At 44.9% G+C, this 22,631-nt stretch overlaps 1 protein-coding gene across 1 annotated transcript in view; it reads left to right on the forward strand.

The window, feature by feature from the left end:
• ASH2L (ASH2 like, histone lysine methyltransferase complex subunit) overlaps positions 1–22,631 on the forward strand; it is a 66,737-nt gene that overhangs the window by 22,040 nt on the left and 22,066 nt on the right. Inside the window, exons 5-8 of the mRNA XM_073622361.1 lie at positions 1,780–1,874; positions 1,957–2,052; positions 16,005–16,100; positions 20,213–20,288. Coding sequence (XP_073478462.1) covers positions 1,780–1,874; positions 1,957–2,052; positions 16,005–16,100; positions 20,213–20,288 — 363 coding nt within the window. The remainder of the gene's footprint in view (positions 1–1,779; positions 1,875–1,956; positions 2,053–16,004; positions 16,101–20,212; positions 20,289–22,631) is intronic.

Genomic DNA, 22,631 nt, shown 5'->3' on the forward strand with positions numbered 1-22,631 from the left:
AGCTTACGGTTTGAAACCGAAGATTATTCCGTTTCAGATCAAAGCACATTCCACAGGAGCTATGGATGCTTCTTGGACAGTGCATCACTGGGCCTCTATGGCCCAAATCTGCAAGACCGCAACCTGGTCTTCAGTTCATACATTCACCAGATTTTATCAGGTGGATGTGAGTAGGCATGAGGATATCACCTTTGGGTGTAGGCAGCGGTACAGGGTCCTCAGGTCTGATTGCATCCTACTTGGTTGTGGTTCCCCTCCCCTCAGGTAGCATTGCTCTGGGACATCACATCAGTAATTACTGAGGCTCTGTGTCCCGTGATGTTCGAGAAAGAAAATAGGATTTTTTTTATAACAGCTTACCTGTAAAATCCTTTTCTTTCGATGGACATCACGGGACACAGGTCCCGCCCCTCTAATACACTTATATTGCTTGGCTACAAAACTGAGGTATCCCTGCAAGGGGAGGGATTATATAGGGGTTGAACTTCCTGTTTAGGGTGTGACCAGTGTCCAATCACCTAGTGATACCTATATAACCCATCAGTAATTACTGAGGCTCTGTGTCCCGTGATGTCCATCGAAAAAAGGATTTTACAGGTAAGCTGTTATAAAAAATCCTATTTTTTTTTTATAGTGCTGATCGCCAATGGTCCCAAAAATGTGTCAAAATTGTCCGATGTGTCCGCCATAATGTCGCAGTTTTTTTGTTTGTTTTTAAAATGGTCGCTCTTTGTTTATAGCGCAAAGAATAAGAACTGCAGATGTGATCAAAGCTCTGTTTGTGGGGGGAAAAAAGACGTCAGTTTTGTTTGGTTGCAGCGTCACACGCCCGCAATCGTCAGTTAAAGCGATGCAGTGCCGAATCGCCAAAAGTACTCTGGTCAGGAAGGGGGTAAAATCTTCCAGGGCTGAAGCGGTTAGGCCCCTTTCACACTGGGGCGGTTTGCAGGTGCTATTGCACTAAAAATAGTGCCTGCAAACCGACCCGACAGTGCCGCTGCTGTCTCTCGCTTTCACAATGGAGTGGTGCGCTAGCAGGACGGGAAAAAGTCCTGCTAGCAGCATCTTCGGAGCGGAGTATACACCGCTCCCGCCCATTGAAATCAGTGGGACTGCACGGCTATACTGCCGGCAAAGCGCCTCTGCAGAGGAACTTTGCGGTGATTTTTAACCCTTTCTCTGCTGCTAGTGGGGGGGGTAAAATTGCCCCGCTAGCGGCCGCCGACGCCGCCCCAGTGTGGAAGGGACCTTAAGATCACTTGGCCTAAGTTCACATCTATGCAGGGGCGGGACTGTGTAAATCGCACGCGTTCCTGCAGCAAATACCCACTGCTGTTTAGCAACTGCTAGCATCAATTCTTAATAGCACCCCACATATTGGGAAAATACAGCATGTAGGGCCATGAGGTTTTTGTGTAGCTGCGACCCAGCCGCCAATCCCTCCCACCCCCCCCTGTGCAGCAGGGACCTTTTCCCTGTTTCTCACAGGTAAAGCAGCCCATTCAAATGCAAACACAAACTGCATAAATGTGAACCTAGCCTTGGAATACTCCTGTAATAATGCATAAATTTTAAAAGCTTATCTGACCGCCTACTCTTTGCTGCAGTGGCTGGCTGACTGACCTGCTAAGCACAGTGGGTTTTCTTTGGGGAAATCCTGTGTTGCCATATACTAGCATTTACAAAAGTGGTAGTGGTCTGTTCTGTAATTCTCTAAACAGTTTGTATGGGGTGTGGGCTTTTGGGAAAAACAACTGATCTTAAACTCTCTATTTGCAGATTTGAAGGAAATGTGTCTCACTGCTTTAGCAAACCTGACGTGGCAGTCTAGAAACAAGGACGAGCATCCCAAAACTATGTTTTCCAAAGACAAGGTAATCTCTTACAACATATAAACTATTTTACTTATTTGCTTGAGAGTATGCTCACAGTATAATGCTGCTCTGTATTTTGTAGGATATAATTCCATTTATTGACAAGTACTGGGAGAGTCTGACCACACGACAAAGACCGGGAAAGCTGTCATGGCCAAACAGTATTGTGAAAACTATGGTAAATGTCTTCTAAGTGAAATGACAAGTGCATTTTTGTTAATTTTTTCCATGTCATAATGTATAGGACAACCGATTAGTGTTAAGATCCCTAGTGCCCAACCTGCATCCCTGGAGGCCCATGCAGACACTGATCTGTTTTTTCCCTATTGCCCTGTTAATGTAATGATCTCTAAGTCTCATGTAATGTGTCCTGAATGTCCCAAATCTAGCATGTCCGCAGCTTGGGAGCATCTCTGGCACAGTGTCTGCAGTCTCTAACACCGAACTTCATTTGCGGCCCTTTAGTGATATTGCAGGCCCACAAACCAGAAAATTGACTATTACTGGTCAAGATTAATTGGTTACTTGCTATATTCTAGGACCCAATAGGCAGCAAAGGTGTTGCATTTCACTTTCTATTGTTACACAAAATATAGCATCTGGAATCCCAGCTGATTTGAGCTAGCGCATGTTTAGTGGTTAAATGATTTATTTTAACGCTGTAGTTTTTCTGGTGGCAATCCTAAGTGATGGCTGTTATTGAAATTTTTTTTTAAATCAAGATTTTCAAGTACTGAGAAAATATGGAAGATGTTGCAGCTTCTCCTTAACCACTTCAATACAGGGCATTTGTACACCCTTCCTGCCCAGACCAACTTTCAGGTTTCGGCGCTCTCACACTTTGACAATTAGTCATGCTGCACAGTGCCCAAAAAAAATTTCCCTTAACGTCTTTCAGGACAGCACCTGAGAGAGACTCCTCCCCTTACCTATAGGAAACACCTCTTCCACCAGATTTAAAAGGAGGCTCCTTCCCACACACTGCCAGTTTTTGTTTCCTCCGGAGGGAACACTTCATTGGGAGTCAGGGCTCTTAGGTGCTGTCCTGAAAGCCCAGGTTTCCTGCTCCACCAATATTTTTTTTTTTTTTTTTTATACCTCTTGAGCTGTTCCTCCCAATCCACAGCTATTGTCGGGTGCTGCTGGCTGGGCTCCTTCTCCCTCTCCATTTGGGCTCAGGGAGAGTCAAGGCTGCTGTGGGCATCACTCCTAGGCGGCGAAGCACATGCGGTCACTGTTTTTTCTCGGTCCTCTGCCTGTTTCCTGTTTATACTGCCATCTTGGGGATGGCATCCTGTGCTCCATCTGCCAGAAGTGAGGCATCCGGAGGGGGTGGCGCCCACGGAGCAGGTGCTTGGTGTCATTTCCGCCAGAAATCGCAGGGGGAGAAGAGAGGAATGGGGCTGGTGCTTATTTGCCGATCTGGCGCAGTGGCGCTATTTGAGTCTGGAACCGGCGTCCAGCCACACAGCAACGCAGCGCTCCTCGATGCAATCAATGGCGCTAATGAGTGGCACAGGCACCAGCAAGACCCGGGTATAGGGCAGTTGTATACTGTCCTCCTTTGGGGTCCCCCCCCAGTGGCAGGGGCCTGTCTGGGCACATGAGGCGGCTTTGGTTCTCACTGTGCGCCTGTGGTGAGCCTCCTTGTAAAAAGGACAGGTTGTCTCACTGGGATGCTTTCTTTCCTTGTTTTGTCTCACAGCAGGCCAAGAGCTCTGATCCAGTGGCAAAAAGGAAATGCCCTTCATGTAAGGCAAAATTACCTGAAGGATGGAAGAAGACTTTGTCAAACCTATATTGATTCGCTAGTTAAAGAAGCTTCTGCCGCTTGCAGCGATTTGATTGCATCTGTTAAAGAACTTAATGCGACTATTCAATCATTTCGCTCTTCTCTAGCAAACCCATTCCTGAGTCGGCCAACTACCTCACAGTCCTCTCAGGGCTCATTATTAGTCCCGATGGTGGAGACTGAGGCATCTCTTACCAAAGAGGGACTTTCCTCCTCCCAGTCTAGAGAAGAATCGGAGGAGGAAGGAGAAAATTTACCTTTAAAAATATAAGTTGTCTTTAGAACAGGTAGATGGCCTGTTAAAAGCAATCTATACCACACTGGGTCTGGAAGAAGGAAAGAAAGGAGTTATCTCTGCATGACAAAATGTATGCAGGGCTCAGCGAACAAACAAATTGCGACTTCCCGGTGCACTCAATTATTTCTGAGGCTATTAAAGAGTGGACAGAGCCAGAGAGAACCTTTCTTTCCTAAAGCCTTAACATCTTGCTGCCAAGCATACGCAGATATGTGGCCTCAGATTTTGGGGGTTATACCGGGATGATGCCCGCAGCTGCAGGTGTCATTTTGGTACCATTTTTAGAGCCGTTGATCTGCTATCCAGGGATAACAACCGATGCGGCTAAAAGCCGCTCAGTTGTTATACCGGAGGAGCGGGAGGGGACATTCTCTGCACCCCCCCTACCAACCCCCCCCCCCCCCCCCCCCCCTTCAGCTGCTCTTACCGGGCTTCCCCACCCACAGGGAGTCCCAGTCATTGATCCACCTCTTACGGCGGCTAGAGAGACTGGCAGAAGCCGGAAACTGATTCGTTCTAGTCTTCTCTCTGTAAACACAGAAGTGACGTCACTTCCTGTTTACTCGATTGCCAATGGCACAGCTTTTTAAAAAATATACAGTATTCAGAGTCGCTAAACGGTGATCTTAATACTTTGTTATGCAAAGGAGGGATTGGAGGTCTTTTAGACCCCTGATCCCTCCATAAAGAGTACCTGTTGCCACCTATTACTGTAATAAGGGATGTTTACATTCCTTGTGACAGCAATAAAAGTGATCAACTTTTTTTTTTTTTTTTTTTTAAATGAAATAAAAAAAAAAAAAATTAAAGCGAGCTTGCACAGCAAAAAAAGTATATGGAAGTCGCACCCGCATATGTAAACGGTGTTCAAATCACACGTGAGGTATTGCCGCGATCGTCAGAGCGAGAGCAATAATTCCAGCACTAGACCTCCTCTAACTCTAACCTAGTAACTGTTTTTTTTTTTTTTTTTTTTTTTTTTTTTTTGGTACTGTGGTTTGTCGCCATTCCACGAGTGTGCACAATTTTAAAGCATGACATGTTTGGTATCTAGTTACTCGGCGTAACATCTTTCACATTATACAAATTGGGCTAACTTTTTTTTTTTTTTTTTTATTCATGAAAGTGTCTTTTTCCCCAAAAAGTTGCGTTTAAAAGGCTGCTGCACAAATACCATGTGACATATAAAATATTGCAACAATCACCATTTTATAGATTCTCTGCTAAAAAAATATACATAATGTTTGGGGGTTCTAAGTAATTTTCTAGCAAAAAATACAGATTTTAACTTGTAAACACCAAATGTCAGAAATGGCCATAGTCGGCCAGTCCTCGATAGGACAGCTGATTAAAAAGGTAATTTCCTATCAAAAATGGGAAAAAAACAGCCAGTCGTCCCCCCCCCAAATGGCTCAAGAGCAAGGTACCATACCCCAGAAGAAAAGAAGAAATTGATCATTGCAGAAGGGAAAGGGAAATGTCCTTTTTCATCCTCCTGCGTCCTCCAGCAAAATGCAATGACTTGTACCTACCAGTGGGTAGAAGGCTTCAAAGTTTCCTCCCCCTTTGGGCCAGCATGACAGTCAATATATTTTGCCAAGGTTACAGAATAGTTTTCGGATCGTCCTCCAGAAAGATACTTTGTGACAAACCTATCAAGGGATTTAACAAGGGCCCTGGCTATGAAGAACCTTTTTAAAGGATCTGATGCACCAGAGGGTTGATACCCGTATCTCCAGAGGAACAAGGTCAGGGTTTTTATTCCCACATATTTCTGATGAGAAAACCATCTGGAAACTTCTGTTTAATTCTCAACCTGAAACCATTAAACAAGTCAGTCCTATACAATAAAAGGTCAAGAATATGCTGACCAGAGAATGCTTTGTGGCATCAATCGACCTGAGAGATGCTTATCGTCATATTCCTGTAGTGCTTCAGTCCCAGAAATTCCTGAGGTTTGCGGTGAATATGGGCAAGGAGATTACACATCTACAGTTCGGGGCCCTTCCCTTCGGTCTGTCATCAGCTTCGTGTATTTTTACAAAAATATTCGCGGAAGCCCTCGCCCCTCTTCGTCTCCAGGGGATTGTGGTAATCCCATATCTGGACAACCTCCTTCTTTGCCCCATCCAGGGGGAGGTTGCAGGGGGATCTGGACCAAGCCCACAGTCATTTGGAGTGTCTGGGGTGGATAGTGAATATTCAAAAATCAAATTTCATTCCAGCTCAGCTAGTACTTTTTCTGGGATAAATTTAGTAGAACAAAAGATTTTTCTCCCAGAAGAGAAAAAGATCAAGGTCCAGAGGGTAGTAACGACATTTCAAACGAATCAGCAGATTTCAGTTTGAAGGGTTTTGTCGGGAACATTAACCATCTATGCCAGCCATCCAATGGGCAAGGCTGCATTTCAGGCCTCTCCACAGGTTCCTTCTAAGAACATGGAACCACAGGAAAGAGTCTAGATGCAAAGATAAAGATCCCCACCAGAGTCAAATGTAAACTTTGGTGGAAAAGTCATGTAGTACTACAAAGGGGCCTTCTTTGGTCCTTTCTGACTGAAAAAGTGGTGACAACAGATGCCAGTATGCGGGGATGGGGGGCTCACATGGGTCAGGATTTGGCACAGGGAACATGGTCCCAGGCTGAGGCTGAAAAACCTTGAATTGGAGAGGGCTAAAAGCGGTCGCCCTAGCATTGGCTGTCTTCTCTCCAAGCCTCCTAGGTTTCCATGTCCAGATTCTGTTGGACAAGGCCACTACCGTAGCCTTGCTGAACAAACAGGAAGGCACAAGAAGCAAAGCTCTTCACTTGCTGTCAGATTCTGGAGCGGACAGAAAACCACTTACTATCTTTATCCGCAGTCCATCTCAAAGGCACGTTAAATGAAGTAGCAGATTATCTGAGCCAACAGAAGGTTCAGGAAGCAGAGTGGAGCCTAAACGCAGAATTTTTTGCATTGATCGCCAGGACTTGGGGCCTTCCACAAGTAGACCTGTTTGCTTCAAGGCAAAACGCGCAGCTCCCACAATTTTTCTCCCTTCAGAGAGACGGTTCTCGGGATAGACGCTCTGGCACATTTGTGGAATTTTCATCTGGGGTATGCTTTCCCCTTTCCCAGTTGATTCCACTGGTGTTGAGAAAGATACAAAAGGATATAATCAATCTTGATTACTCCATTTTGGCCGAAGGGCTTGGTTTTCCACAGTTCTGCAGTTGGCAATCAAGCCATGTTGGCGACTTCTGCTCAGTCAGGATTTGCTGGTACAGGGGCCAGTACATCATCTGGCTGTAGCCAGGTTAAAACTCACTGCTTGGTATCATAAAGTGGGGTTCCACCCAAAAAACAAAAATGCATGAAAAATCCTAAAAAAAAAAAAACATTTTGGATATTTTTTTTTTTTTTAACTTGCCTCTAAATACCTGTTGCTAGGGGGTCCCTCGTAGTCTGCCCCTTCCAGTGCCTGGGCTGGTGACATCACTTCCCCCTCGGCACAGGAAGGGCTCTGCTCCCTCCCTCCTGTCAATCATCTGGAAACCCATTACAGGTCCCAGGTGACTGCGCGGCGCCGCTCGCGCATGCGCAGTGGGTGCCAGGCTGTGAAGCCACAGCCCGGTGCCCACAGTTGCAATGCTGGCGCTGCTGAACGGAGGGGGAGACGAGCGGGCTTCGAACCCTGCATCGCTGGACCCAGGGACAGGTAAGTGTCCAATTAAAAGTCAGCAGCTGCAGTATTTGTGTTTAATTTTTATTTATTATTTTTTTATTTATTTTTTCTGGACCCCCTGGGTGGAACTCCTCTTTAAGAGCAATTAAGAAGCAAAGGTTTTAAAATGGTTAACCACATTACTTTCCAGTAGGAAAAAGGTAACTAGAGCTATTTACGCCAAAGTATGGGAGGTCTCTTTCTTGCTGTCATTCAGAACATAGGGATGTAAAAGACCTAGTCTCCATATTGGGAGTTTTTGCAAAAAGTTGCAGACAAAGGTCTTGCAGTCAGCACTCTTAAAGTGCAAGTGGCCGCATTAGGAGTTTATCTAGAGAGATCCTTATCTTCAGAAACTCGGATCATGAGATTTTTCATCACTTTCCAGATCCAGACCAGTCCCGGTGAAGCATTTTCCAAATTGGGATCTCAGTGGTTCTACAAGCACTTGCAAAAGAACCATTTGAGCCATTACAGGCCATGTCTAAAGAATTTTAACTTTAAAAACTATTTTTCTTGTCACAATTACATCGGCAAGAAGGATTAGTGAATTGCACGCCCTATCAGTTCAAGAACCCTTTTTGTCAATTTTTTCAGATAGGATTGTACTTAAAGTAGATCTGGGGTTTTTGCCGAAAGTGGCAGGTTTTCATAACGGGTCTCAGGAGATTGTCCTTCCAACATTTTGTTCTGACCCTTTGGGGAAAAAGGAAGAGCAGTTTAACAACTTGGACATGAGGTGTACCCTATTACATTACTTGGAAGTAATGAAAGGTATTAGATCCTCAGATTCATTATTTGTTTAGTTTTTTCTGGATGCAATAAAGGCCACCAAGCATCAAAAATCATTGGCTAGATGGCTTAAGACAGCTATTTCTGTAGCCTATTCTCAGATGGGTCTATCTCCCCCGCTGGGAATCGGCTCATTCAACAAGGGCCCAGGCCACTTCATGTGTGGGAAGGAGCCTCCTTTTAAACTTGGTGGGAGAGGTGTTTCCTATTGGCAAGGGGAGTCACTCTCTCAGGTGCTGTCCTCAAAGACTCTTGGAAAACAAGTTACCGGTAAGTCTAACTTGAAATTTTTTTTTTTTTTTTTCCTCAAACGGAGCTTTCTTTTGGTGGTATTTAATCACCGCTGGGTTTTTTTTTTTTTGCAAAATAAGAGAAAATTTTGAAAAGTCTTTGTTTCTATTTGTACAATTTTGCAAATAAGTCATTTTTCTTCATAAATTTGGGCCAAAATTCATACTGCTACATATCTTTAGTAAAAATAACCCAAATTGGTGTATATTTGGTCTCTGTGAAAGTTAGTCTACAAGCTATGGTGCAAATCATTGAAAATTGATCACACCTGATGTACTGAAGGCCTATCCTTTCTTGAGACCCTAACAGGCCAGGAAAGTACAAATACCCCCCCAAATGACCCCTTTTGGAAAGTAGACATTCCAAGGTATTTGGTAAGAGGCATGATGATTTTTTTTTTTTAAAGTTGTATTTTTTTTTTTTTTTTCCCCCTCACACATAACATGTACTGTACATAACAATCGCAAACCAAAAGACATTCTGCTGAGCAAAGGGGAAAGAAAAGATTACCTGCTATTTTAGTAGTGCAGTGGTCCACAGGAGAGCATCGGTCCTGGATGGTGGACATGATGTACACATCTTTCCTATCCCTCCACTTCACAGCCAACACTTCCTCGTTCCTCAAGCTTGTCGCTTTCCCCCCTTTGTAGCCTTGGGATGACTAGACTCTGTGGGAAGCCCTTTGTTTTTTCCTTGCTGTACCGCAGGCCAAAGTGTTCTTCAGTTATAGGTAGCGGAAAAGGGGCAAACTAGTATAAATGTGATGCCCCATTTTTCAAGAGTGGGAATGCCAACTCCCAGGTAATTTTTCCACTTATTCCCATATACGGTGGAGACTCAGGGGACTGGAGCTGGGAGTCTTTGCCTTCGTACACGCAGAATGAGTGCACATATCCGGTGGCGCTTTCACAGAGCTTGTTGAGCTTCACCCTGTACCTCGCCCTCCTACTGGGGATATACTGCTTGATTCGCAGCCGGCCTGTGAAATTGACCAGGGATTTGTACAGACGTTCTGGTCGGGGATATAAAGTTCGGCAAACTTTGGAGAAAAAAATCAATTAGGGGGAAAATTTTATAGAATTGATCAAAGTCGGGGGGATTGTGGCTGACTCTGTGCTAGAAGGCAGCCACAATGGGTTTGCCAAGGCATCCGGAAGCTGGGCTTGGCGCTGGTTTTCTTTAGTGTGAAATTCCTGCACTTGTACTGGGCCTTTCCTCCTGGGGTCTAGCAACACTTGTACTGGGCCCCTCCTCCTGTGGTCTAGCGCCGTTGGCATTTGCTGATTGGCCATTGGGGTGTCTGGCACTGCTGGTAGCTGCCTGGCCTTCAGACGTCTTTTTGGACGGACTACTTCTCTGATTCAGATGCTGATGTACTGCCTTTTGAAGGGGCTCATATTCTGAATCAGAACTGTAACTGGGCGGTGAGCTCCCCCTCTTCTCTCATCGGTCAGAATTCAGTATTTGATATGCCTCTTGAGTGTATACCTTTCTGGACATAGTGGCTGTTTGTCGGGTGACAATGATGGGCTGCACATCAGGGACTAATGGGCTGCACCTTGGTAGCAATGGGACAGGTACTCCTGACAGGATGACAGATACTCTGACAGGTACTCAGATGAGCTCAGACAGGTACTGATTGATCCTCTTTATTCAGGGGTGCAATCTGGGCACAGTAATGTGTAACTCACTGTTAACGCGATCTCCTCACACTGGATCGGTGTGAGGAGGAGAGCCCAGTAACAGCCGATTTCATTGGCTCTTTACCCTATTCGGGGCTGGGCTTTGTCTGAGGGAAAGGCCTCAACCCCAATTGCTGCGTGCGCTCCTGGGGGTGTGCACACCGCTCTGCATAGTGACCGGCTGTGATTGTATACAGCCGGTCACGCTTTTTACCCACGCTCAGCCGGACCCTCTTGACCCTGATTGGGGAGAGGCTGTGTCCCTAGGGACACGCCTGATTCCCATGCTGCATGCCACCGGGGGCCTGCAGTAGCGGCGGGAAGCTGAGGACATCATATGACGCCTGCCCAGGATAGGAGATCCCATCTGCGGATGTCATGACTATGGCTGGGTAGTGAAGTGGTTAAACTGTGGGTTTTTTTTTTTTTTTTTTTTTTACCCATTATACTTGCCTAGGTGGATGCAGCATTGGACCGATGCTGCATCTGTCCCCACCGCCTCTGCACTAAGAACCGAGCCATCGAACACCACCGATGGCTCGGCTCTGAGCTGCTGCCTTTCAGTCAGCAACTCTCCTCTCTGCTCCTCCACGCTCATTAGAGCGCTTGGCTGTGGAGGGGCGGGGAGTGTCCGTCTGTCTCTCAGCGAGCCACTGAGAGACTGAGATGGGCATCAGTCCAGGCACCTGGCAGATGCAAACTTTATTGTCGTGATGAAGCGGTGTTTGGACTGATTCCAGTGACGTCAGCAGAGAGCAGACTTCAGACTGCTCTCTGCTGAAAACGGGTCACAGGAGTGCAAAACGAATTGCACTCCTGTCTCCCATAGGAGAAGCCCAGCCAAATGAGCTCAGGCTGGACTTCTCCTTCAACCACTTCAGCCCTGGAAGGTTTTACCCCCTTAACCACTTGCTTACTAGGCACTTAAACCCCCTACCTGCCCAGGCCAATTTTCACCTTCAGCGCTGTCACTCTTTGAATGACAATTGAGAATATATATTAACATTTTTCTCTCATTCTTTTGGTGGTATTTAGTCACTGCTGTTTTATTTTTTGCTAAAAAAATGGGAAAGACCAATTTTGAATATATTTTTTTTTTTTTTGTTATAAAATTTTGCAAACAGGTCATTTTATTCTATTGGTGGGTGGCACTGACCAGGCCATTTTTTTGTTACTTTAACTGATACTGACAATTGCCCAATGTACAAACAAAATTGTGTCTTGTGTCCGTGTGGGGTGTTTTTTCGTTTTGGCAGGACTGCGACATTGCGGAAAAAGCCTGACTCTCAGCCTAGGTTCACATTGGTCCGATTTTTAACATGTCAAATCGCTGGCAATAGATGGAGATAAAAAAAAAAAAAAATCTTATGAGGGCCACAGGAATTCTCATACTGTCAGGTAACACTGCTGGGGGGTGTTCAACCCATGCTGACCAACTTTTTTTTTTTTTTTTTTTTTTTTTTTTCCAGGTGCTTTCATCAAACGATACTTACTATATTAAAAAAAATAAATCATTATTTTAACCACTTCAATACAGGGCACTTTCCTGCCCAGGCCAATTTTCAGCTTTCAGTGCTGTCACTTTTTTAAATGACAATTGCACGGTCATGCTACACTGTACCCAAACTAAATTTTCATTTTTTTCCCACAAATAGAGCTTTCTTTTGGTGGTATTTGATCACCTGCGGTTTTTATTTTTTGCTAAACGAATAAAAAAACTTAACGTTTTGAAGATTTTTTTTTTTTTTTTTTTTTTTTTTTTTTTTTTTTTTTTTTTATAAAATGTTATAAATAAGTAAAGTTTGTTCTTCACTGATGAGCTGCACTGATAAGGCGGCAATGAAAGACTGCAGTAATTTCACTGGTGGCACTGGCAGGCATTTTTCATTGGCACTGCTTGGCAGCTGCCTTGGCACTAGCATTTCCCTGGTGGTTCAGGGTGACCTACCTGGTGGTCCTAGGCGGGCATCCGAGGGGGGGCTGCGCTGAAACAATCAGCACAGACCCCCCTGCCAGAAGAGCAGACTATCAGCTGATCAACGGCTCTTCCTGTTTACATCGTGATCGGCTGTGATTGGACACAGCTGATCACGTTGTAAAGGGTCTGTCAGACTCTTTACCTAGATCGGAGTTGGTGTGTCAGACTGACACGCTGCAACAACAATCGCCGCAATGCGCACCCCCCCAGGGGCGCGCAGTGGCTTGTTATCTTGACCACGTCATATGACGTCCGGTCAGGATAACACAACCTCTTTGCCAACGTCATTTTGCTATATGGTGGGCGGCAAGTGGTAAACAATTTTTTACATGTACACTTTAGTTTTTATATCGTACAATTCCTGCTTGGCATGCTTATGGCTTGATGGCAAAATCCTGGCATGTTTCACCCGCTGGGTTTCTTCAGGGAAATTTTTGTCCGCTGCAGGTCAAACCATTCTATCAAATAAACATGCAGTATAAATACACACATCAGCAATGGAAATATTATTCTGTTTCTTTCACATGCTTGCCCCATAATATTTAATATGCTGCTTGGGCAGGATACTTGAGATATTCTATCATCAAACCAGATAATGGGGTTATGTAGGACCATAGGAGATGTATAGAGACCTGGCTAAAAGGAAAATAAACTTTTTCACTTTATCCCAGGCATCAAGAACCACAGGGGATACTGTTCATTTCATTGTGATATGCTGTATATAGCACATGCCCACTTTGTAATTCCTCTGTCGTATATGGCTGTGAATGTTATGTTGGCTTATTAAAGCCTATTAAACTTCCTGATTAAAAATAAAAAAAAATAAATAAACCTGCAGGGACTCTGGTTTATTGCAAAAAAAAGACTTACTAAGTGTAATGCGAAAAACTACCACACGGGGGCAGAGAATCCTCAAAGTTGTGTGGACTCCATAGACAGTGGGCTAGATGCAATAAAAAGGAGTTGGATGGTGAACTCGGTCAGAAACCGATGGTCCCATCAGTGTAGGTAGTACATTATAGCCATTATAAACCATATCCATCAGCTTGCCTGTAAGACATAACATCCATATTCAAGAAGTGACATTACACTTAACAAGATGAAGTGAGTTCACTCCATACATATAAAACATACTATCTGCTGCTAACTAAAACAAGATCCTAATCCTCATAGCAGATTAAACAGCACAATGCTTCTGCTATCTAACCTTCCCCTCCCTAAACTGTAAATAAAAACCTGGCTGATCCTGCCACTTCCTGAGAGCTAATTATGGCTGCTGAGCCCTGACTACCGTGGTCAGTTTGTATGGCTCTGTCATCCGCAGCTCTCCTCTGTCTCTGCCACCCCTCCTGCCACTATTAAAAGATTAGAAATTGTCACTGGCAGCCCCTCTAGTATAACTAGGCATAACACACTGGGGGTTATTTACTAAAGGAAAATCCACTTTGCACTTGAAAGTGCACTTGGACATGCAAGGAAAATAAAAAACACCATTTTAGTTTGCACGTGATTGGATGATAAAATTAGCAGAGCTTCCACTCATTTCAGATCTACCCCTTAGATTGAGAGCGACTGCACTTCCAAGTGCACTTGCAGTGCAAAGTGGATTTGCCTTTCGTAAATAACCCCCCTTGTGTTATATTAAAACAAAGCTTCTAAATACCTTTTTAGAGCTAGCTTCAGGCCGGTCTCCTACTCCAGGGCTACTGCGGGAGCCCTGGATCGGAGTAGGAGACCGGCCAGGAGTCACGTGACCGGCCTGAAGTTGGCTCAAAGTATTTATAAGCTTTGTTTTAACCACTTCAGCCCCGGAAGATTTTACCCCCTTCCTGACTAGAGCATTTTTTTGCAATTCGGCACTGCGTCGCTTTAGCTGACAATTGCGTGGCCATGCAACATTGTACCCAAACAAAATTGACCTCCGTGTTTTTTTTTTTTTTTTTTTTTTATTATCGGGACTGTGACATTATGGTGAACACTTTTGACGCTATTTTGAGTCCGTTGTCATTTATACAGCGATCAGAGCTACAAATAGCCACTGATTGCTGTATAAATGTCACTGGCAGGGAAGGGGTTAAGTGTGTCCTCGGGAAGTGTTCTAACTGGGGGGGGGGCTCACTACAACATCACAGGGAACAGTGGATCTGTCCTGTTGCTAGGCAGAACAGGGAAATGCCTTGTTTACATGGGCATCTCACCGCTCTGCCTCTCCTCACTGCAATCGCGGGCCGCCGGCGAACATCGAGTTTGTGCGGCGCGTGCCCGATAGCCGGCAAATTCAAAGGGACTTACAGATACGCCCGTCTGCCTGCCTGTGCCATTCTGCTGACGTATATCTGTGTGTGGCGGTCGGCAAGTGGTTTAATAATAAAACGCCTATACAGTGTGTTATGCCTAGTTATACTAGAGGGGCTGCCAATGACATACAGCTTTGTGGTAACAACCACTTTAGGCTGGGTTCACACCTATGCGCATTTAGATGCTGGTTTCCCTGCATCCAATTCGCATAGCAGGAGAGTATGACAGCTCCCTATGGAGCCGGTTCACATACCTCTGCTGCGGAGCGCATTGCACAGAAATGCTGTGCGTCTTTGGCTCTGTTTCAGGGCCGAATTCAGGCATAGAATCGGCCCTTATTCGTCCCTGAAACGGAACAGGGACGCACAGCGCTCCTGTGCGACCCGCAGAGCCAGTTGCAGTGTGAACCCAGCCTTGCGCTTCTAGTCATGTGGCTCTGGCAGTGTAATGGCTGGAACTGCCGGCTTTATGTATGTCCCACCCGGCCAGCGGGTGACGTCATCGGCCAGATGGGGATGCATAGCCCATGGTGCGCAGGGTCTGAGGCTTTCCGAAGTGACTTCTGTCTGGTTCCTAGTACTTGGCTATGTGCGCTGTTAGCAGTGTCATCTAGTGCTCGGGAGCACATTTCTACTATATTGGCATTAATAAACCAGAAATATATTGGGGGGGGGGGGGGGGGGGGACACAACTTGTTCAACCTTAATGTATTGCACATAGGAAAGCCTATGTGGAGAGTGGAGGGGCCGCACAATCTCAGATGCCATGAATATTTAAATAGGCTAAACCCCACACCAACCGTGGGAGATATAGCGATGCTAATGGAAAACAATGTTCCACTGCAAGCGCCCTTGGCGTCTGTGCAGTCCTACTACTGTACCCCTGGCTGGTGGCAGAATAGAGCCAATAGAATATTAAATACATGAACATACTCCTAAAGGGGCATTGCATTGCAACTCAACATCCTAAATTTACAATAATTCACATTTTTGACCTTACAAAAATGGCGATTGCATATAGTGATAACTATGTATTTGTTCATGTGCACACTATATTGCTTGTATTTTACATGTATGTACGACTCCATATAAGGTTAGATTGTTTGTATGCCCAGGATTAAAGGAAAGGCTTGAAATTTTAGTGTGGTGTGTGTGTGTGTGGTTTGTGTTTTTTTTTTTTTTTTTTTTTTTTTTTTTGAGGGCTTTTATTTCCTACAGGTTTCTTGTTTATGCAATGGTTGTCAAATGCATTGTTTAGAAGACCATCATGAGCATTGTACTAACCTCTGTTTCAGACTAAAGAGCGAGATGTGTTTTTAGTGAAAGAACACCCGGACCCAGGCAGCAAAGACCCAGAGGATGATTATCCGAAATTTGGCCTTCTTGATCAGGTAATAAAAATCCTTTACTCTTTTTTACTCTTTGTATATCTGTCTGTAAAAGAATAAAAAGACTCCAGGGATCATCCCAATGTTTTCAGACTTGCATGGAGGCAAGGGTAGCATTAGATACTATGCCCTAAATAGGGCTGTGCTAAGCTAGCATTCCTGCTAGTGCAAACATTGTTGTGACAGGGACCTACTAGACTGCCATAGGCAAAGAATGGAATGACTAGCCATGGGCCAAGATTTGAATGCTCTAGATCAGCCATACTCCACCAGGGTTCTCAAAGAGGTACTAGTGTTTCCTTGAGCAGAGACAGATTGTTCTTCTCACTGACAGTGCCTTTGTAGCTCCTATAGTCTTTGGAATCCACTGCTTGGAAAAAGCCACTGCTCCCTTTTTTTTTTTAATTTTTTTTTTTTTTTTTTTTGTGCCTGAAAAAGGGGCATTCATTCCACTGACATCCACCAATTTTAAGAGGGGCATTCTTCCCACTGACTACCAATGTATGGAGCATTAGTCCCAGTTACCCTCATGGTTTTTCATGATTTTTGCTGAAAATATTTTCTTGCATTCATTGGACACATCATCTTCTATTCTCAACCGCATAGTTATAGCGCCACCTACAGGTTTAGAACACTATTCAGAAAAACTGCAACCCCTGTGGGCAGTTATAGCTGTTATTCGCGCTCTCTTCTGCCTAGTGTCCAGGAGTAAGGACTTGCCTCCTTGCTAGGACCTCCCTGGTTCATTGGCATTTTTTTTTCTGCAGAGGTCTTAAATCAACACCTGGGTGATGAGCTGGATAATCTAGATCCAGTGGTCATCCCAGTCTGGCCAGTAAGCACGCATAGACCTTTAGCTAAGCACTGGGTAGGCTGCAACAGCTCCATACTGGGCAGGCTGGCAAGCTAAATGCCTCGTGGGGACACACATGACCGGGTGCCTGTAGTCCATGACAGTGCTACCCTGGCTGGCAGTCCCTCCTGTCTCGGGAGCATCACCTGCTAGCTCTGCTGGATTGGTAAGTAGATTTCCTATTCCCTGACGTGGGGTGTAGGTGCTCCCTGGGATGGTTCGTCCTGCGCGGTTGTCCTTCTCCCCTACTGGCTTGGGCTCCCTGTCCCCCCCCCCCCCTTCTGTGGGCTCTTGGCTTCGGGTGTAATATGGGGTGCTGCTCTGGGGCCACAGGGCTTCTCGATGTCCTATGCCCACTTATAGGCAGGCAGCCCCCCTGGCATTGGACAGAAGGGGTCTGCCAGGCACTGGTGGCCTCTCCACTACAGCGCTGCTTGGCATGTTACTGGCTGTCCCCTTTGGTACGCACTGACCGGCTGGTTCAGTAAGGTTTTCTCTGTTCCGCATACTGTGGTGACCCCGGTTTACTACACTGGGTCCGTCCATGATGACCCTTTTTGGCCCCGAAATGGTGCCATGTCCTTTCGGGTAATCTGTTCTGCAGAAGTGGGCCATGCCGCCTGTGGTGGACCCTCCTATTTCCAGGCTGCATAAGGCTACCATGTTACCAGTGAAGGAGTCGCTGTTCTTTAAGAACCCGGCGGACAGAGAGGCGGAATCGGTTGTACATGCAATATTCGCAATTGCCAGCTCAGCTCTTTGCCTGGTGTTTGGCCACTGCTGTGGTGTCTCAGACCCTTACTGAATGGGCTAAACTCCTTTTTGCCTTGATCTGAGTGGGAAGCAAGTTCCCTTAACATTTTTGTGGAATTGGAGGACCAATTGGTCCAGGGCTTTAAGTTCGTGTGTGACATCCCTGGATAAGGCCCACTCGCTCCCTGTTTCGGCGGTGGTGCTTAGGCATGTCCTGTGGCTCAAGTACTGGTTGCCGATCAGACATCTGAAAAGGCTCCTAACTGACTTTTACCTTTCCAGGGTGATCTCCTCTTTGAGGCTACCTTAGACACAATCAAGACTTACCAGGAGGAAGAGTACTTTCAGTCAAGATATGGAAAGGAGCCACATCACAAGCGCAGTCCCCCCTTATCTATGCATGAGAAGCCTTTTTCGTCCCCCTGGATCTGCAGACCAGGGCTCCAGGCTATTCAGGGCCCCCACCAGTTGTACCAAGCATCCTGGGTTTACCAAATCTGCGACAAGTCCTCATCAGCATGAAGGTGTGCCCCCACATGTGTGGGTGGGGGAGAGGGTCATCTGGCAGAGCAGGACTTGCTGTGTCAGGGGTGGTTTTGCTGTTGCATGCAGGTCCTGGGCTGCTGGTCTCTGCTTTTTTTTTTTTTTTTTTTTTTTTTTGTTCCATATGCTAAGTTCCCTTTTTTGAGGGCCCTTCAGAAGGAACACTTGTCCCTCAACTCCTTGGACCCCCAGATTCGCCTGGATCAAAAGACCAGAAAGCTTCTGCTTTGATGCATTGCCTCTCTGTCCTTCAGGAGGGAGAAATTGTTTCTTCCCTTGCATTGGACGGTAGTCATGGCAGACACCACGCTGACTGGGGAGGAGTGCTGGGGGCGAGCTTGGCCAGGGTCACTGGATGCCAGAGTCCCAATTGATGTCCTGCAACTTTAGGCGATCAGGCTCTGCCTAGGGCAGTGGACGGAGCGTCTTCTGTGGCGCTGGCCCTATGTCAACCATTTGGTGGGACCAGGAGTGTGGAAACATCACTGGAGGCCTCCTGCATTCTCAGGTTGGCGGATCATCGCGTGCCAGCACTCTCCGGCATGGAAAAATTGATAGGTGGATTACCTCAGCATCCTGTTGGACCAAGGCAAGTGGTCCCTGCATTTCAAGTGTTTCCATAGATTTGCCTCTGGGGCTCTTCAGACCCAGATCTCCTAGTGTCTCGGTTGAATGGGCAGGTATGTAGATGCGTGGCCAGGACGATCCTTGGCGGATGCAAGAGACTCCATTGGTATCATCTCATGCGTTCGCTCCTCTATCTTCTGCAACAGACTGGGTAGAAGCTACAGGCCAAGGGTATTCTGGTGGCTCTGCTGCCCCTGGTATGCGGCTTGTGGTGCGGTTGGTCGCAGATGACCCATGGCATCTGCCGCTAGGGGCAGATCTTCTGTTTCAATGACTGATCTTCTACCCTGCTTTGCAGTCACTGGCTTTTAACAGCCAGGTTCTAAGACAGAGACTGTCTGAGTTGGTGATTCCCTACCATGCTGAGCTCAAACGTCTGTTGCCAGGAAGCTACATCCTTGCATCTGGAATGCTTCTATCGGTGTGTGGCTGTGCGTGTTCATCCACATACATTCTCATGGCTAGGATAGTGGCCTTTCTGCAACAGGGTGTTGAAGACCTTGCTGTTCGGTACGATTGAGGGCCAGGTTTCTGGTCTGGTAACTTTCTTTCAAGTTCCCTAGCCACACTTTTATATTTTATTTATTTATTTTTTTTTTTTGTTCAGACTAGCTGAGTAAGGGTTTTTTTTCTAGATTGATTTGACAGTGGGTTTTCAAGCATGTACCATAAGGGTACGGTTTCCCGTAACGACGCTCACTACTCGGGTGCTGGTGCTTCTGGGCCACAGTTTTTGAGTTGGCTGTTTGAGCTTTCTGTTCCCTCCGGGGGGGGGGAGGGGGAGGGGGAGGGAGAATGTTGTGTGTATGTTCTGGTTGGGCTCCTGTTGGCCTGGTTTTGTCTTTAAATGGTTTGGCCTTGGTTTTTTTTTTCTCCCACCCCTCACTTGTTGGGTACTGCTTTGGGACCTCTCTATGGTTGAGACTAGAAAATTCCGCTGTGTCAATGTAGAGAACTGGAATGAGTATATGTAATATATTATATTTTTATATATATATATATATATATATATATATATATATATATATATATATATATATATATATATATATATATATATATATATATATTATATATAATATATATATATATATATATATATATATATATATATATATATATATATATATATATATATATATATATATATATATCTCTATCCATCTCTCTTCATGATTTCAAGGGTTCTTATGTGATTAAAAAGCTGAAGTTTGCTGCTGAGCCTCCCTGCCTTTAAGATGTGTGGGGGTGTTGTTGTTTGTGTTTTGTTTTGTGTTTTTTTTTTTTTTTTTTTTTTTTTTTTTTCTGAATAGCGATGTATTTACTTTATTTTTTTAAGGATTTGGGAAATATTGGTCCAGCATACGACAACCAGAAGCAGAACAACGCATTGGCTACTGCAGGAGGATTAAATGGTAAGTTGGCAGTGTACAAAAATTTACTTTATGGATTGGGGGGGCTAGAAGGCTGCATGTGAGCTATTCCAGCCCTCAAAATTTCAACTTGCATTTGGTGAGTGGAAATTGGCTGACACTGTGTGTTGGAGCAGCATCGGAGGGCGGGTTGGGCGCCGCAGGCAGGGTTGAATAGGAGCCAATTCTCCTCCCAGCAATCGGCCAGGGGAAGGGAGAGTAAGAGGAGAGCTGGCCGGATCAGAGGGGGATCTCCTGCTGTGATAACGCTGGATCTGTAAATGCTGGCCACTGTCAAAGTCCCACCTCCTATGATAAACCGCACACTGGTCCAATGCCAGTAAATTGAAATGGTGTGCTGTCTATCTTGGAGATGTTCCAGGAGGCAGGGCTTTGACAGTGGAGGCGGGATCCACCCCCTGGCTCTTTTCTTCCTCTTCCCTCTCCTGGCAGATTGCTGGTAGGAGACTCTGCTCCCATAGCGCTGCACTGATAAGGTTGATAATTTTGTTAAAATGCATTTTTGTAACTTCTGCATAAAACACTTTAACACTGTAATTTCATTAGATAATTTACGAGGTTGAATTAAGTGGCGGGTAGGGGTTGGGTGGGGCAACTGGTGGCGAGTAACTCTGAAGGCCTGCTTAGTAGCTCAGGACTTGAAATTTTGAGCCCTGAGCTATGCAGTAAGTTATAGCCCATGTCAAACTTTTATTGTTTTTTTTTTTTTTTTTTTTTTTTTTTTATCTTGACTTCTCCATACAGCAATCACTGCTATAAAGATGCACTGATTACTGTATAAATGACACAGGTGGGCATGCGGTTAACACTAGGGTGCAATCAAGGGGGTTAAGTGTGTCCTGTGGGGGGGGGGGGGGGGGAGAGAGAGAGTGCATTGACTGGGAGTATAGACTGCTGTTCCTAATCACTAGCAATCACACTGTACTCCCGTGACAGAATGGGGATCTGCCAATGTAAACAAAGCAGATCCCTGTTCTGCCTCTGTGTGGAGCGATCGCAGGTGGCTGGCGGACATGGCATCGGTCGAGCGCCCGCTGTATCTATTACATGGAATGCCGTACCGGTAAGGTGTTTCGTGCAATAGAGCCGCCATCCTGCAGTAGAGCTGTGGCGGCTGGTGGGCAAGTGGTTAAAGTAATCCTGTCCCAAGTCTGGGTGATTTTACTGAAGAAAAAGATGCATAAGTCAGAGGTGTGTGGGTTTTTTTTTTTGTTTTTTTGTTTTTGTTTTTGTTTTCGTTTTGATGGCAATTTGCATATACTCGCACCAGAATGTGAGGAGTGTTCAGATGAATTGCAAAGTCCCTCTTTGCCATGAAAATGACCTTAAAGCCATTTCCAAACAGTAAACTCACTCCCACCATCATTTTTTGAAAACATTTGTCTAAAAACACCTAGAAGAGCAGGCCTGATATCTGAAATCTACTCTAATCTAGTCAATAATACAGAACAATCCAAACTTCCCTATATGCTCAAGTGGGAACAAGAATGTGATTTCTCATTTTACAATGGAAAATTGGGACAAATGTATCATTAATTTACACAAATGCACAAGATCAATTACGATCAAAAACTGCAATCAAACTTTTTACAAGGTGGTATTATACTCCAGTTAAAATTCATGCTTTTTTCCCTGACACCCCTCATACATGTTTCAGAGGTTGCAATTCGGCAGGATCCTTTTCTCATATCTTCTGGGATTGTGATAGAGTTACTCAGATATGGAAACAACTGGAAAAATTTGCCTCCAAAATCTCAAATGGCAACATAAACCTCACTAAATATAACTGTCTCCTATTTCCCCCTATCATCGGTCTTTCCATACATAATATGAGATTGATCCACACAATATGTGTTGCTGTACACTGGTTGATAGCATACCATTGGAAATCCCCCACAGTTCCTCTTTCACATTTGAAAACCAGAATTAACAATATTAATTTAATGGAAAAAATATTTCACACAATACAAAACACTAACCAATTCTACACAAAGAAATGGGACCCATGGTTTAACCATGCTAATCTCCTCTTCTTTAACCCTGAATAATTCTACTAAATACTGAAGTTCACTGAAGAGTATTATATTAATATAGAGTTTAAGGTATAATAGGAATTGCTATATTTATATATAAATTTATACTCCATTCAAGAACCGCTTAAAATATATTGTTCCTTTTTGTAGAAATTACTTTGTACATTGTATGGCATATGTCAATAAGCTTTTTGTACTATTTCTTTGTACCAAATAAAAAAAAAGTTTGTAAACAAAAAAAAGAAAATGACCTTAAAGCCGTAAACATTTCCTCTGCATTTGTGAAGGCTTC

Source organism: Aquarana catesbeiana, linkage group LG03 (genome assembly GCF_042186555.1).
Source record: "Aquarana catesbeiana isolate 2022-GZ linkage group LG03, ASM4218655v1, whole genome shotgun sequence".
Taxonomy (NCBI): domain Eukaryota; kingdom Metazoa; phylum Chordata; class Amphibia; order Anura; family Ranidae; genus Aquarana; species Aquarana catesbeiana.